General features: G+C 57.0%; 2 protein-coding genes across 7 annotated transcripts; both read right to left on the bottom strand.

Annotated features, from left to right (window-relative positions):
- Positions 1-929: 929 nt before the first annotated feature.
- Positions 930-4,074, bottom strand: PYGO2 (pygopus family PHD finger 2). 2 transcript variants are annotated; one of them, XM_065903243.1, is made up of 3 exons: positions 3,671-4,074; positions 3,166-3,215; positions 930-2,533 (listed from the first exon to the last, which is right to left on the bottom strand). In XM_065903243.1, exons 1-3 carry the CDS (start codon positions 3,771-3,773, stop codon positions 1,466-1,468), a joined length of 1,221 nt encoding a protein of 406 aa, XP_065759315.1. In that variant the 5' UTR covers positions 3,774-4,074; the 3' UTR covers positions 930-1,465. The 2 variants fall into 2 exon arrangements, with proteins under 2 accessions (XP_065759315.1, XP_065759305.1); XM_065903233.1 differs by lacking the exon at positions 3,671-4,074 and adding an exon at positions 3,360-3,623.
- A 394-nt stretch (positions 4,075-4,468) lies between these two features.
- SHC1 (SHC adaptor protein 1) lies at positions 4,469-14,947 on the bottom strand. Of its 5 annotated transcripts, none has more exons than XM_065903198.1 (13): positions 14,795-14,947; positions 11,187-11,354; positions 10,563-10,633; positions 9,981-10,044; positions 9,704-9,823; positions 9,378-9,431; positions 9,136-9,187; positions 8,837-8,963; positions 7,686-7,884; positions 7,530-7,599; positions 7,313-7,447; positions 6,910-7,148; positions 4,469-6,092 (listed from the first exon to the last, which is right to left on the bottom strand). In XM_065903198.1, the coding sequence occupies exons 2-13, from the start codon at positions 11,349-11,351 to the stop codon at positions 5,964-5,966; spliced, it is 1,425 nt and encodes a 474-aa protein (XP_065759270.1). In that variant the 5' UTR covers positions 11,352-11,354; positions 14,795-14,947; the 3' UTR covers positions 4,469-5,963. The 5 variants fall into 5 exon arrangements, with proteins under 5 accessions (XP_065759270.1, XP_065759263.1, XP_065759279.1 ...); XM_065903191.1 differs by lacking the exon at positions 14,795-14,947 and adding an exon at positions 13,820-13,964; XM_065903207.1 differs by lacking the exon at positions 14,795-14,947 and adding an exon at positions 13,816-13,962.
- Between the last annotated feature and the right edge of the window lie 49 nt (positions 14,948-14,996).

The raw sequence follows: 14,996 nt of genomic DNA, 5'->3' as shown, positions 1-14,996 counted from the left end.
GTTGAGCAGTGAGGGGGTTGCCATCTCTGCTGCTGGATGGCAGGAACACTGGAAAAGCAGCCCAGAGGCCACTCCCTTCTGTCGCACAGCCGGGAAGGCTGCATGCTCCACCCGGGGAAGGCAAGAGTTCTGCAGTATGCCTGTCTTCTCTTCACGTGTATAAGGTCCCAGGGGAAGTGGGGGCAGGGGACCACCAGCCCCTCTCAGGGCCACACCCCTAGTCTGCCTTCCCTACCCAACTTGAGGAATGTGCGCAGGAGCTGTAGGGAAGAGCGTGCAGCTGTGAGGGGCTCCTTAGGGGGCCCCAGGCCCATCTCTGGCAGGCAGTGCTTAAAACAAAAAATAACGCCCTGGCACGGATTTTGGCTGAGAAGGATGAGAACAGCTCAATCACCGGGCCAGAGAAGATAGAACAGCAGGAAGAGAGGGGAGCAAAAACATCCAGGCTCTGGACTGCATTCTAGTACCGCAGCAATGAGGGTCCTGCAGACTCCCCACAGGCTCTGACAGGGATCCTTTTATCAGGACAAAAAATGAGGTATAAGGGCTCTGCGCCTTTTCAAGCTTTCCTTCTAGCAAGGCAGGGAACTCGAGGCCAGAAGTTGAAGACCAGCGCTTAGGCGGAGAGGAGGGGTGTACAACCACAGAATCTGGGCTTCCAGGACAGTCCGAATGTCAGATATTCTGGTCTGTCAGACCACACATCCCAATTTTTGGCAAAAACATGGTCATTAGGGAAAAAGCACAAGAGAGGCTGAGAAAGGACCAGTGACTTTGGTATGAGGGAGATATGTCCTGACAGCATCTTACCACTGTCTCCAAGCCCCAGATCACCAAGAACTGCCATAGCCACGTACTCTCCTGCTTCTTCAAGCTATTTGGTTTCTGAAGGGGGACGAGTTGGACAGGTGAAGGAGACAAGGGGAAGGTAGGAAAAGGGGAAAATCTCCATTTATTCCCTAAAGCTATCTCCCAGAGCCCAAGAAAGGGCTACCGCAGAGATGGGAAGAGACCCCAACTCTTCTGGCCAGAAACCTTTAATACTGGACTCCAAACACTAAGGCTGGAGCTGTGGAGCTAGAGAGGCATGTTAGGCACAGGTGTTGGGGGCATCCATCATCTGTAGAAGGGACACCCCTGCCCTTCGGATCTTCCTCCAGCCTCTTTCCTCTTGCAGTCATACCCCTGGGTTTCCAGAGATAGCCACCAAAAGTGGCTCTGCTTGGCAGGGCTTTGGTTTCCTGAACCTCTGTAGATCTCAATGCGTAAGTTTCCACACGAGTGAGAGATACAGGCTCTTCTGCCTGCCCACCTCAGTTCCTTTTTCTGCCCCCAGGAGCCACTGGGTTTCTGCCCCATGGGAATGGGAAACCGATGGAAACCAGGACCAAGAGCCAGACAAGAAGGCAATCACCCTGGAAGAGCAGGGAGGAACATGTGCACTTCCCTGGGCCCCTCGCCAGCATCACCCATCGTTAGCGGCCACCAGCTGCCCCATGCCCTCGCGGATGTAGACAGACTGAATCTCCTTGGTCTTCAGGCAGAGATCGCAGGCCCAGACAGCAGAGGCCTCGGTGGTCAGCAGCCCATAGGCGCTCTCAGTCATGCCCGTGCACTCACGGTGGAACCACTTCTGGCAGGAGGCCTCACAGAGAATGGCATCTTGGTCGTCATTCACCTCGCTCCGACAGGCACCACATGGGTACACCAGGCCTGGGGGAGGCTGGGGTCCTGAGCCCCCACCTGCCTTTCCAGGGGGTGCCAGGCTGTTGGCATCTGGAGTGCCCCCACCCCGCCCACTGCTGTTTGGAGGAAAACTGGGCTGATTCCCATTAACAGCAGCAGCCGGGGAGCCTGAGTGGGGCTCCTGGGGAAAAGCAGTGGGCGCAGGGGGATTTAAAGGCTTCCCCCCATCCTCACCACCAGGGCCAGGAAAGCCAGGGTCCGGACCAGGGAAGGGACTTGTGTTGGGAGGCAAGCTGGGGAGCCCCTGACCAGGTCTCTGGAGAGGAGAAGGGCCAAAAGGGGCCCCTGGCTGGGCAAAGCGTTGGGGGAGAGAAGGGGGGCCCAGCTCCCCTCTGGGAGGTTGTCCCATGGTGGGTGAGATCATGGGGCCAAATCCCCCCACTGGGCCTGGCATCATCTGCCCACCAGGCGGGCTAAAGTTCTGACCCAGAGGCTGGTTGAAGGGTTGGCTGGGAAAATTCATGTTACCTGGGGGTGGATAGCCAGGGCCCTGGGGGGGCATGTTGAAAGCAGGGCCCATGGGGCTGGGAGGGAAAGGGGGTGGCTGTCGACGAAGAGGCTGAGGACCTCCTCCACCCCCAGTGCCATATCCTGGGGGTACCTGGCCTGCCATTCCCCCCTGGACACGGAAGCCCCCAAAGGGGACGGGACTGCCAAGGAATGGAGGGGCTGCACCCCCCACCTTAGGGGCTCCGAAGTCATCCTCAAAAGGGTTGGATGCAACCAGGTGGTCCACCATGGGAGTTGGGGGTGGTGCAAACTCCGTCAGGTGTGAGTATGCAGGGCCCTGGGGAAAAAGACGAGGGAAAGAGGATCATGGAGGGAGACCCAGAGCTAAACCAAGAGAGCACCAGAAACACAGTACACCGTTTTAGAGGCTGGTACCGGCCAGTTCAGATGGATCTTAAAGTGCAACAACAAAACAGAATGGAGAGCACAACCAGCACGGTGCAGTCACTGTTCTGAAAACAGGCAGAACTACACTGGAATCCTAGTTCTGACACTGAGTAACCTCAAAGCCCTGGAGCAGGCATGGAACATGGTTAAGCCTCAGGTTTCTCATCTGTAAAACTGTGACAATGCCTATCTTCCAAAACTGTTGAAGCCTTTTAGCACAATCCCTGGTACTTAGAGAAAAGGTTCAGCAAGTGATAGCTGTTATCATCATGGGGGAACCGGAGCAGGACAAAAAGGAGAGAGGACGACTCTAATCCCCGCTGATAAAATCTCTGGTCAAATCATCTCATCCCCACCCTACTCCCAAAATGTTATAAAGCTGAAGGAAAGGACCAGAAAAGGAATAAGAAAGACAACTTTCTCTTCTCCCTGCAGCTGATGCAAGATGAAGACATCGGGGTGGCAGAACAGAGAACTCGAAGGGGCTACCAGAAATTACCCCCACAACCAACCACCATTCACCTGAGTATTTGACTTCCTTCGCTTCTTTTCTGGGCTCTTCATTTGCAGACCTGGAAAGGCAGTAAAAGGCAGACACAAACAAGTTTCCCTGAGGTTTCCCCAACATCCTTTCTCCCAACCATGATCTAGGAAACTCTCCTAACTTCAATTACTCTTGTGTTATTTACTTAGTATCTACTTTGTTAGATACTAACCAAGGTACACTATGAAGAATAAATGGGATGCTACACTCTCAGCTGCCTTTTCCTTTAAATGAGAGACATCCCCATCTCTTGATAGCCTCAGACTCCCAAGTGGCTCCTTCATTCCAGGTGCCCCAAACTCTAGGATAGGCAGTCATGACCCCTCGTCCCCAACGAGGGCTTCACCCACCTATCCTTTCCACTGAGCCTCCCCTCTTCAGGGCCCTCAGCCTGAGAACCGCCACCTCCCCAGCCCACCAGCCCTCCCTCCAGGGTCCGAGAGTTCTGAGCCTCGCCAACACCAGCCCCCTCCGCGTTCTCACCAGCCTTGCCCTGTTTTCTCCCGGTGCTGGGCGGCGCAGGGGGCGGTGCGGGGCCGCCACCTCCCTCCAGCTTGTCCGGTGGGGGCGGCCCCGAGGCGGCCATGGAGTGGGGGACCCGGGTCAGCAGTGGCGGGGGACAGACGCGCCCTCGGGTTGCACCATGGCCCAGAAGGGAAGGCAGGGGCGGCGCAGGCCCCCGCGCGGCAGCAAGTCCGAGGTGCGGCGAGACGGGGATGCGGAGCCGCGGTGCCAACTGCACGCTCTCCCGGCCTCACCGCCCGCCAGCGGCCGCAGCCACAGGAAGCGGAATTCGGCGTGGCAGCCACCACTGCGCTCGGCGAGGAGGGGGAGCGAGGCCCGGGCCAGACCCTCCCCCGAGCGCTGGGCGGGTTGGGCCGTACCAAGGTGCAAGCCTAGGGGAGGCCGTCTCCAGCCCGAGAGCGCTGCGTGCCGGCTCGCTAGGGGAGACGGCAGCCGAGGCCCTGCGGCTGGGCCGTACCATCCCGGGCCGAGGGGCCCCCGCAGGGGTGCGCGCTGGCCCGAGCCGCCTGGGGTCATGCTGTCCGCGATCCCACCCCGCCTCGGTCCCCGCTGCAGACACGAACATCCCCTGGGATGGTGGCCCCGCACGCCCCACCGCGCCGCACCCTCCTACGCGAATCCCTAAGTTCTCACTCGAGCCCGACCCAAGCGAGTCCAGGTGAGGCCAAGTCCGAGTCCGGCCTCCCGCCTCCCCTCCTGCCGTGGGGGGCGCCCAGAGGCCCACAATAAGCTGAGACAGAGACCTAGAGGCCGAGGTAGAAGAAATATGGACTTTAATGATTCTTTCCCTTTGGTATAAGTGAGACCCGTGAAAACATCCAAACGAAAAGAAAAAAAGGGAGGCGAGGATTTAGATAGTCCACTCTCTCTTATCTACAAGGCCTAAAGACAGAGCAGGACCGGCTCCTCTGTAGCTGCTGCAGGGCGCGGCCCGGAGAAGGGATTCAATAACCGTGACCCCCCGCCTCGTATGAAACTAACAGCCAAACTTCTGCCTCCCCGCCTCGCGGTGGGAGGGCCAAGTTTCTCTAGTCCTAGCTTACACTCCACTTCTCTGGGTCTCTCTGGTAGAAAAGATAATGCTACCGGTTCCAACTGCCCCACAGGCGGGGTGAGGAAAATGCCAATAGTCGTAAAAGGGCTTTGAAAAAGTCAAAGAGGTGATGTATAAATGTCATCGATTATTATCATTTTGTGCTCAGGAATAAGCTATGGAAAACAAATTAGGAAAGTAAATCTACAGCCCTAAAATATACGCATATAAAATAAAAAATAAACGCAGTTCCAAACCTACCGATGGTATCTGGGGATTGTCTACTGCTTTAAAGTCTCAATGCCCCTGTTCCCACCTCTACAAATTCCTGCTGGGATTACAGCTCAGTCATCCCCCCACCACCCCTGCAGGGGGAGGCAGGACAGAGGCCAAGAGAAAAAGGGCTGAACTTTGGCTGTAGAGTATAACATGCATGCAACATGGGAGGGGTGGGCTTACGAAATGTATATACAGAGCCCTGGGTGAGGGGCCCCGGCCAGGAGGCACTGAGCAAGGAGGGGCCCATCTCCCCCCTGGCTGAGAGCTGGGCTCTGAGGCAGTCTCTAAGGGCTGCATATCCCAGAAAGAGGGGCAGCTGCTACTCCCGCCTGTTTGCTCCACCTGAACTGGAGGAGGTGCTGAGCAAGGACAGGACCGGGTCCCAGAAGCCAAGAAGCTGTCAGCACCCCCATCCTTGACTTCAGGGGCCCAAGAACTCTTTGCATAAAATATCTTCAGACCTAGGAGATGGTCAAAGGCACAAAGTTTAAACGCTGGGAGGGAGGGTTGTTGAGAGGAGTCTGGGGTACCCTGAGCCCAGGGGTAGACGAAAGGTATGATTCAGTTCCCCTTCCCTGGAAGGGTGATTGCTCCGCAGGGCCTATCACCACAGAACATCTTCCATCACCAGGAGGCATCCTGCCCAGGCCTCCAGCACCCACCTTGGGGAAGGGGGTATCAAGTTGGCACAGGCAAGGCCCAGGGAAGGAGGCCACTCTGTACATTAATACTTTGGTGAGGTCTGGGGAGAAGCAGGACCCTACTCCTGGTTCCTGACTCAAACCCTCTCTCTTAGCTGCATGCTGAACCCAGTGTCCACAGTATCCCCACTCCTACACAAGGCCAAGCCCATGAACACTCCCAAGTGAGGTCCTAAGAGTCAGGGAACAGGGTGGAAGGGACCGCAGGGCATCTTCTGAGAGAGAGCACTGGGACAGGTCACAGTTTCCGCTCCACAGGCTGCTGGAGACACAGTTCGCTGCCCGCAGAGATGATGGGCAAGTGATTGTCCATGTGGTAGCTGATGAGGTGACTGACACTTTCAAAGCGGTGATCCTTTGTCCGAACCTGGGGAGTGGGAAGGGAGAAGGTCAATTCAGGTTAAGGGCCAGATAAAGCCTATTTTCAAGGCCGAGGAAGCTGGGATATTCAAGAGGGTTGAGGCAGGAGAAAAAGATGGCAGCAGAGGGAGGGCCCTTGGTCCTGATCATTGAGGCTTCTCTAGAAAGAGAAGTTGGAGACAGCTGTGGGAATGGGCAAGTCAGTGAACTGGGAAAAGGCAGAACAGACATCAGCTCAGAAGTCGTGAAACTGAAGGCTAGCTACTCCTTCCTTGACCTGGAGGAAGGTGATATGTCTCAGAAGAGGATACACAGTACAAAAAGAGACATGCAAAGGAGGCTGAGATTGCTGTAGAAACAAGACCAAAGTTATGAAGGGCAGGAGGCAGTGCAGACAGGAGACAGGACTCTGGTCTGATCCCTGAGTCTGGAGGAGCTGGGGAGGCCCCTGGCTCATCTTGTGAAAAGTTTTGGGATATTTAGCCTCTAGACATCTGACAAAGAGCACTACAACTTCTGAAGGATGGTTTCCTTATTTGTCAAAAGAGGGACTAGTGAGATGACCACTTTCTAGCTCTCTAGGGCATAAGGTTTGGGGACTGGCAAGGACTGAAGGGAATACAGCTCAGGTGAGGGATGTGAGAAGGGAAGGAACCCTAAACCACTAGACGAGGGAGATGCCAGACACCTTGAGAACAGGGTAGGCCCAGACAGAGGTGCCCAGCAGACAAAAGTCTAGGAAGCAGTGAGGCAGGAACAGAGCCACAGGTAGGATACTGGACCTTCCTTTCTGCGGTGCCCACCTACACCCCTGCCACACTCACCACACCCTCAGGGTCCACCAGGAGCAGGTGCTTTGGCTGCCCACTCTGCAGGCCGGTGAGCACGTACTGGCCCGGCGTGGTCGTGCTTTCCCGCACCAGGAAGTCCCCGTTGACTTGTAGCAGTGCCTCGGCCTCTCGCCGGCTCAGCTTCCCGTGGAACCAGGGCTCCCCTCGGAGCTGCTCAGCCATGGCTGTTGACTGGGGAGGTGGAGGCATTCGCAAGGCATCTTCAAAGGGCTCTGGGGATACAGAGAGAGGGCTAGGAGAGGCAGCTGACACAACCCTATGCTCAGGACCCAGGCCTTTAGGGAGGGGAGGCCAGGAAGGAAAGAGCAGAGAGGCAGGAGAAGAGGAGGAACCAAGTGGGAAGACGGAGACATAGAAAGGCGACAGGCACACTCACTCATGTCAAAGAGGTCTCGGGGTGCACTGCCATTGATGGCAGGATTGGGGGGCCCGGCCCCAGCCCCTGCTTGCCGGGCCTTGTCTAGGTTCTGGACGTTGACATAGGAGGGGTCATCAAAGAGCTCTCTGCCTGCTGAGGAAACGGAGGCTTTAAAGTGTCCCCCCCCGGCCCCCGCTTCTCAGTCCCCACTCTGCCCCCTCAGTTCCCTTCGTACCTGAGCAGGGTGGCGGGGGCGGCATCTGTTTGCGGGCTTCTGGCTCTCCCCCAGCAGGCTGCCCCACAGGCTGAAGGGACCAAGACAGAGTGAGGCCAGAGGCCCTAACCAGCTGCTCCCATCCAAGCCCCGCCCGCCTCCATTCAAGCAACTTACCAGCGTGGCTCCCAGGTGGCTGGGGGTCTGGGCACTGGGTGGAGTGGGTCGAGCAGCCCCTGGGAGGGCTCCTTCCCGAAGCCTCATGTCCACCACACCCCCAAGAGGTGGTTCCTTCCCCGGGAAGTCATTATAGTACTGATGGTCAGGGGGCTCTTCCTCCTCCTCATCCCAAGCTGAGCCATCAAAGCCAGCCATCCTGAGAGAGACAGGAGGCAGAAAGGAGCATGGATGGGAGGACAGAGGGAGATCAGAACAGCGGTCACGTATTGGGCATTCCCTGAGGGGTAGGACTGAGGCTGGGTGTTTCATATATAATCATTTCATTCTCTGGACAACTGGTAAAGCAGATACTGCTTCCTTCTCCAGTTTTTTAGGTGAGGAAAATGATCATCAGGGATAAAAAGATTTTGGTCACACAACTAAGAAATGGTCGGATGGCATCCCCGACTAGATGGATGTGAGTTTGAGCAAACTTTGGGAGACAGTGGAGGACAGGGAAGCCTGGCGTGCTGCAGTCCCTGGGGTCACAAGGAGCTGGACACAACTTAGCGACCGAACAAGCACTCTACTGGTGGAGCAGAATGTCAGGTCAGATTTGGCCTTAACGTCAGGCCCTTGGTCGTCACGCGGTCTCCCAAGAGGGAGCGGGAGCACCAAGTACCAGGGAGGGGGTGCTCCAGAATATTCTAACACCGCCTCTAAACACTCAATCCTACTGGTCTGAGGTGGGAAATGTGACCATCTCAGGAAAGAGCCATCCTCCCTCACCCAAATTCTTGATGGCTTCTAGAGGCAAGAATGTGAAGAACTAAACTACATATGGAGAGAAGCACAAAAGGACAGACCAGAAACGAGACGGCTGGGAAAAGAGAATCCCATCTAGCCAGGGAAGAGCTGGACGTCCTGCACTGCAGCTCCGCCACGGGCACCCGACGGGAAGAGCTGGCCCTGCAGCGGGCAGGGCCACAGAACACCTTCCTGCCGGCCACAGGAAACTTAAGAATAGCAGGAAGCAGGGGCACTCAGGTTATTTCCTTCCCTGCCCTTTTCTGAGCTGGAGTGTGGGAAGAGGAGGCCTCCTTTTCCAGTTCTGGTCTGGGGCCCCTGGGAGCGGGCTGCCCACCCCCCCACCCACCTCGCCCACGCACCTGTCGTGGGGGGTAACGAGCCTGGGCGGGTTCCTGAGGTACTGTTTGAAGCGAAGCTCGAAGGCCTGGCCGATGGTGCTGATGACGTCCTGAGCGAGCCCTTCGGGACACTCCAGGATGTGGCAGGCTGGGGGCGCAGCAGAGGCTATTAGGGAGCTGGGCGGTGGGGGGACTGTGTGGCTGGGAGGAGGCGCAGACGGGGTCCTCGGCCTCTGTCCTTGGCATGAGGGCCCCCCGAGTCCTGCTCACCTGCCCCTTGGACAGCCAGCCCCACCCAGTGCTCCCCATTCACACCTCACCTCTCTGATTCACTGGGTCTTTGGCAACATAGGCGACATATTCGGCTGTGTCCTGGGGTGGAAAGAGTCAGAAGAGGCCAGTTAGCTAAACTGTACAGCCCCACACCACTCCTGACCCCTTCAAGCCCAGTCTTTCTCAGACACTGCCTCAGTCCTAGCAGGCTTGCTTCTCTTGCCAGTGTCCTCCCAATTCCTAGCCCCTTACTCTCCTCCCACCACCTGAGCTCCATTCCCCAACTCACCGGGTCCCCGCCGGATGCAAACGAGATGGACTGCATGTGGTGGTTGGCGATGATCTGAGGGTTAGGGCAGAGGATGGAGAAGGAAGGGAATGATGGGCATCAGGCAGCCTCAGGGTCCACTGGGCACCACCCACCACTGGCCCAAGACCCTGGTGTCCCAGTCTCATCCTTCTGGCTTCTCAACGCATGTTCTCCTCATCTCTGCCTTCCCTACTGTTCTACTGCTCCCAGGCCTTCTCTACCAGTGCCTTACCCTCATAACCAAGTTCTCGTTTAGCCCTCCCATCGATGTTTCTGCCCACCCCCTGCCGCCTCACCCCACACACCTGTTTGCAGTCTGCGGCCATGAGGTTGAGGCTGCTGGTGGAGACGGTCAGAGTGATTGGCATTCCAGCAAATTTCAGGTTACTCCTCCCCAGAATGGAGCTGAGTGGACGGCTACAGGGCTAGGGAAGGGCCCAAGGGTCTCAGAAGCTGGGGGCCCCCCACACCAGGAAACCCCCACACTCCTGCCTTCCGGACTTCTCCCCACCTGCCCCATACTAGCCTTCCCCCTGCTCCTCCACATCTCCCAGCATCCCTAGCCCCACCGACCCCAGGTACCTTTCTCCTCCTTGTTGCCCCCTTAGCACCCGGCACAGCCTCACACACCAGACTGATGGCCTCCCTGGGGAAAGAGGGATACTCAGACCCAAAGCCTGCCTCCCACTCGGCTGGGACTGCCACAGTGCTGGGGGAGGGGAAGGCCAGGCCAGACTCCAGGGGCACTCCAGGCTCTTTGTCGTGGTGGATTGAATTAAGGGCCTTTAATATTTGATGACATTGAGAGGCCGCTTCCTGGCTGATTGGGTTAGGGCCTCAATGGGTCTGGCCCCACCTCCTTCCAGCTACCACATGTCCCATCCCCTTCCCAAAGGCAGCAGCAACCTTCCATCTACCCCCATTTTCCACTCCAGCTCTAGCTGCCAGCTGCCTCTACCGCCTCCCCCACAATTCCCGGGGCTGGATAATAAGAAGGAGCCAGGTCAGAGTTGCCCCTTTACATTAAGACTTAGACTCACTTCCCTAACTTTCTCTCAACCCCCTTTACCACCCAAAGATAAGCCATCACCACCACCAAGTGACCCATTCTCCCCACCCCTCGTGAATCCTGGGACTGCCACCCTCCTCCCCAACCCCACTAACCTGGTGACCTGAGTCCGGGTGTTGAAGTCGAGAGCACGCATTGACTGCAGGACCTCCACACAGCCCATGTACTGAGGGGAGGGACAGGACACTGGTGAGGCACCTCCCCCACCTCTTCACAAAGGGCCCTAGGACTTCTCCTTCCTTGCTCCCTCAGGGAAGTAAAGATGAAGAAGTTCTGCCCACTGCCCATGGATATATCCCACAACATGCAGGACAAGAGGGGCAAAGAGAGAGAGGCAAGCTAGGCAGACCTCATGCCTGTGGGAAGAGAATTTGGGAGGAGTGATGGGCATTGGGTGGGATGGAGTGACTCTCCAGAAAGCGGGGAGGAGACCGGAGGGGATAGTCAAGAGTCACTCATGCCGACACTTACTAAGGGTTTGTGCTGGGCTTTGTGCTAAGTCTGGCAGGGTGGGGGTAGGGGAGTCACAAGAAGGAAGGGGCCCCAGACAGAGCTGGAAGGGAAGAGGCTAGAAAATTGAAGAAGGGGCAAGAAAGGTTTAAGAAACAGGACACCAGAACCAAGGGAGTGCTGGGGAAGAGCAGGGAAAAGGAGAGAGATTAGTAAGCAGAGGAACTGGAGAGGTCCGCGAGGGAGTAGGAGGGAGGATGTTCACTCACCCGAACCAAGTAGGAAACCCCGGGTCCCATGACTTTGTCGTTGGGATGCAGCCAGCCCCGGGTGGGCTTATTGACAAAGCTCCCGTGGCGAGTCCACTCCTCGCCCCCCAGCTGGCCCCCTTCCACCCGAGTCCTGCGCCCGCCGCCTCCACTCAGCTTGTTCATGTCCTGGAGGAGGGGCAGGGGGCCTGAGTCCAGCATGGCTGCCCCTACAATCCCCTCCCCATCCTCGTTTGCCCTTCCTGGCTCCCCCTTCGGCCCCGGGCGCCCTCCAGCTGGGTTGGCCAGCTTCAGGTTGCTCATCCGGGGGAAGAAGGAGCACAGGGTAGTGGGACTGTCGTCCCCAGGCAAAGGTGGTAGCATGGGCCCCAGGGATGAGGCTGATGGGGATGGCAGCTCCTCCGGTGGGGTGGACCCTGAAGCCCCCTCCTCCAGCGATGACAGAGACTCATTCCGAAGTGGGTTGTACTTGGGCTTGGGTGGCAGGAGATCCATGGCTGGAGTGAGAGGGAGGCTGCTGCCCAGCCTGGCCCCCCTGCCAGTCAGGGCAAGGGGGCCAGGCAGGGGGCATCCCAGGCCCTTAGCCTGATCGGACCTCTATGGCCCAGGGATCTCAAGGGTCCTGGGGAGGGAGGGGGACAAGTAGCTCTGGCTTCCCCGGCTCAGACCCAGACAGTTTCAGGCCCCATCCCCGCCCAGCGTGGAGCCTCTTCTCAGGCAGAGAGGAGAACAGGCTGGACCTAGAGCTGCCTGGCTCCTCCCCAGGGGCGGGGAGCTAAGGGGAGAGACCAATCCCGAGGACAGTGCTGACTCACAGGCTCTGAGGGGCTGAGCCCCCAACACTGCCCCAACCCAGAACTCTCGCTGCCGGGCAGAGCGATCCATTCCCCCCTGCCTGATCCCCACCCCCCCAACCGTACAAACAACAAGTAATTGGGGGGAGGAGTAAAGTGGGAGTGGGAGGGAAGGATGGAGGAGTGAGGAGGAAAGGAGGGCGATAAGAGGAGGTCTGGATCAATCCAGACCGGACAGGGCAGGCCAAAGGGAGCAGGAAGCTGAGGGAGGGCGGTGGGGGGTGGGGGGTAGGCTGAGGGAGGAAACAGAGGCAGCTGGGGGTGGGAAAGGGAGGGGATCCCTGAGCTCAGCAATTCCCTTCCTGTCCTGGTTGAACACTCAAATTCCCTCAGTCTCCAGCCCCAGCCACCCCCCACCACTGCCCCACAGAGGAGTGGTGGCCCCAGGGAGCCTGGGCCATTAGCCTCCTTGGCTATCACAGCTGTGGAGGGAGCTAAAGAAATGGGAAAAGGAAGGACATGGTCCCAGTGGATGCAGGGAGGGGCCAAGAGGAAAGGCAAAGCTGTTAAAGTAAGAGGAATAAAGTCCAACCTGGGTTGGACCACCAGGCAGGAGCTGGAGCAGAGGACAGTTTGGTGGAGGCTTGTTCTCCGTGCATGGCGCCTACCATGCCAAGGACCAGAGGCCCAAGCCAAGTACTCTTCTGCACCCCCTCTTTTCCGGCAAATAAGCTGTCAAGGGTAGAAGGGGTGGGGGGTGGCCAGGGCATTGACACTAAGATCAGATCCCTAGACCTGCAGGTGAACACATACCCCTTCTCTTTAGTAGTGACCAGGGAAAGTGCAGGTATCTACCACGGAGCATGATGCCCCTCATACCAAGGGCAGAGTCTGGCCGGAGGAGATGGGGCAGTGCAACAGTTCTCCAAGAGAAGTGGCCAGGAAGGGACAGAGGGGCAGAAGACAAATCTGTGCTCATGAGAAAGGGGTCCCAGAAGAGGATTGAGGCTGGACACAGGGAACAGTCCCAAACTCATTCCTTCCACCCACAGCATCCTGCCACAGCTCTGCTTCAGGGGGCCACAGAGGAAGTTAGAAAGCAACCCAAAAAAAGTAGTAGTAAAAGACACATATACTCTCACCAGGCTCACCTCGGAATTGCCTATCTTTAAATTTACTTCAGAATATTTTTTAAAAGGCAAATTATCGTGATTACAGTGACTAACAACCCTGACAAAACATGTTAGATACTGCCCTTATCACCGCCCCCATAGTCCTCAACCCAGGAGAGCTTTACCACTCCATGCACCACTCCTGAGAAGAAAATCTATCACTCTGTTTCCTAAGGCCTCAGAAGTCAGAAACAGAGAGAATAAGGAAAGTATTCTGCCAAAGCCTCACCGCCCCCCCCACACACATACAAACACACCAGGATATCCTCATATTTAGAGGTGGGCATTCTGCGGGTGCCTGCAGAATCCAGAGACAAGGAATGACCAACAGGTGCGGGCATGGTTAGAAAAAAGAGAGGAAGTAGGGCTCTTTAAATTTACAGAGGAAGAAAGGAGATTGCAACTGGGAATCTGAACGACTGGGTGTGGGGAAGAAGTTGCATGTGGCTTCTCAGTCCAGCAGGGAGGAGGAGGCAAGATAGGCGGAAAGTAGCAGGAAATGGCGAAAGCCTCAGGAATGTTTCCAGCAGGGAAGGCTGGGCAAGCAGGACCAGGAGAAATGCCCAGACTAGAACTCTGTTTGGGGGAGGGGAAGAGCCAGAGAAGTGGTGAGGCCTGAAGAGTCCCTTAAAAAAAAAAAAACAGCAAAAAGGACACTGTTACCTACACCCATTCCAAGCCACCGTCTTGAGGTGGTAGAAAACTTTCTCTTCTGTCACACCCACATGTCACACATCGACAAATTCACGGCCCTACCCAGCTCCCGTCGTACAGGTATGAGACAAACAGCTGTTTCTGGGGTGGAGTCGGTCCTGGGAAGGGAAACTCAGGGAGTGGGGCAGGGAATCTATGAGCAAATCTCCCTCCCTCTCATGCCAAACCCCAAGTCCAGCCCCCTTCAAGTAGGTCCACCCTTGGAACGGGCTAAGGGAGAGGAAAGGGGCTGCCTCTAATCTCTTACTCCTCAGAGTCAGAGATGGGAACTTTTGACTTCCTACCCAGTTTGAGCCTAAGAGCTCAGGAAAACTAAGCCAAGGGCCCCAAAGAGAAAAGGAACGAGGAAGCGCAAGCAGGTGAAGTTTCTGGGATTGAAGACAAAGCTCCTGAGGCGATGACAAGGGTCCAACCGGGATAACGCTCCTGAAGGGGCGTGGCCCCTCAAAGAAGCGTGCACCGCAGACTCCCAGGAGGCGAGGCTTCTGGACGATCCGACGTGGATTAAGGAAGGGGCGAGGCTTCTAAAGGGGCGGAACCCTTAGGGAGGCGTGGCCTCACGAATTCGAATAGTTCTTTGAGTAGCAGGGTTCTGCCCTTTTGGGAGGTAGGCTTTTGACAGACAGGGGTTAGCGGAGAATCGTCTCGAGGAGGCGGGGTTTCGGGGAATCGGAAGGACTAACGCAGGGGTTTGGAAGCATGTCTGGGGGTGGGACTTCCAGGAAAGTTGGACGACAGGGTAGGATTGGGGACAATAAACAGAAAATAAGTCGGGGTTCGGAGAGCCCCCTGAAGTTGGGAGGTGGGACTTCCGGGGAGGGGGTCGCAGGGGGCGGGACTTGTAAATGAAGACCGGAAGTAGGGTCCCGGGAGAGGGGTTCCGGGGTGGAGGAGTGGGTCACCTAAGGAGAAAAATGTCCCAACTCACCAGGGCTTCATGGAGTCTCTGCACCGCACCGCGGGCCGATTTGGTTCCGGATCACGCCACTGCCTCCTCAGGTCGCCGCTCCAACTTTCTCCCCGGGCCCAGCCTCCCTGGAGAAACTTTATTGCACTCACTTCCGGCCTCACTAACCCCTGACCCTCTACCTCATTGTCCCTCCTTCACCCGTCCCACTTTCCCGAATCAA

Source organism: Muntiacus reevesi, chromosome 1 (assembly GCF_963930625.1).
Source record: "Muntiacus reevesi chromosome 1, mMunRee1.1, whole genome shotgun sequence".
Taxonomy (NCBI): domain Eukaryota; kingdom Metazoa; phylum Chordata; class Mammalia; order Artiodactyla; family Cervidae; genus Muntiacus; species Muntiacus reevesi.
This window is presented reverse-complemented; position numbering and strand designations above follow the sequence as displayed.

Excerpts from the sequence above, each read along its gene's own strand:
- PYGO2 (XM_065903233.1), bottom strand. The coding sequence starts at position 3,471 with ATGAAGGAGCCACTTGGGAGTCTGAGGCTATCAAGAGATGGGGATGTC. Across the intron at positions 3,216-3,359 it reads ATTCTTCATAGTGTACCTTG|GTCTGCAAATGAAGAGCCCA; the intron begins GTTAGTATCTAA and ends CTGCCTTTCCAG. Across the intron at positions 2,534-3,165 it reads GAAGGAAGTCAAATACTCAG|GGCCCTGCATACTCACACCT; the intron begins GTGAATGGTGGT and ends CTTTTTCCCCAG.
- SHC1 (XM_065903176.1), bottom strand. The coding sequence starts at position 11,681 with ATGGATCTCCTGCCACCCAAGCCCAAGTACAACCCACTTCGGAATGAG. Across the intron at positions 8,964-9,135 it reads AGACCCAGTGAATCAGAGAG|CCTGCCACATCCTGGAGTGT; the intron begins GTGAGGTGTGAA and ends CTGCGCCCCCAG. Across the intron at positions 7,448-7,529 it reads GCCCCCGCCACCCTGCTCAG|CAGGCAGAGAGCTCTTTGAT; the intron begins GTACGAAGGGAA and ends CCGTTTCCTCAG.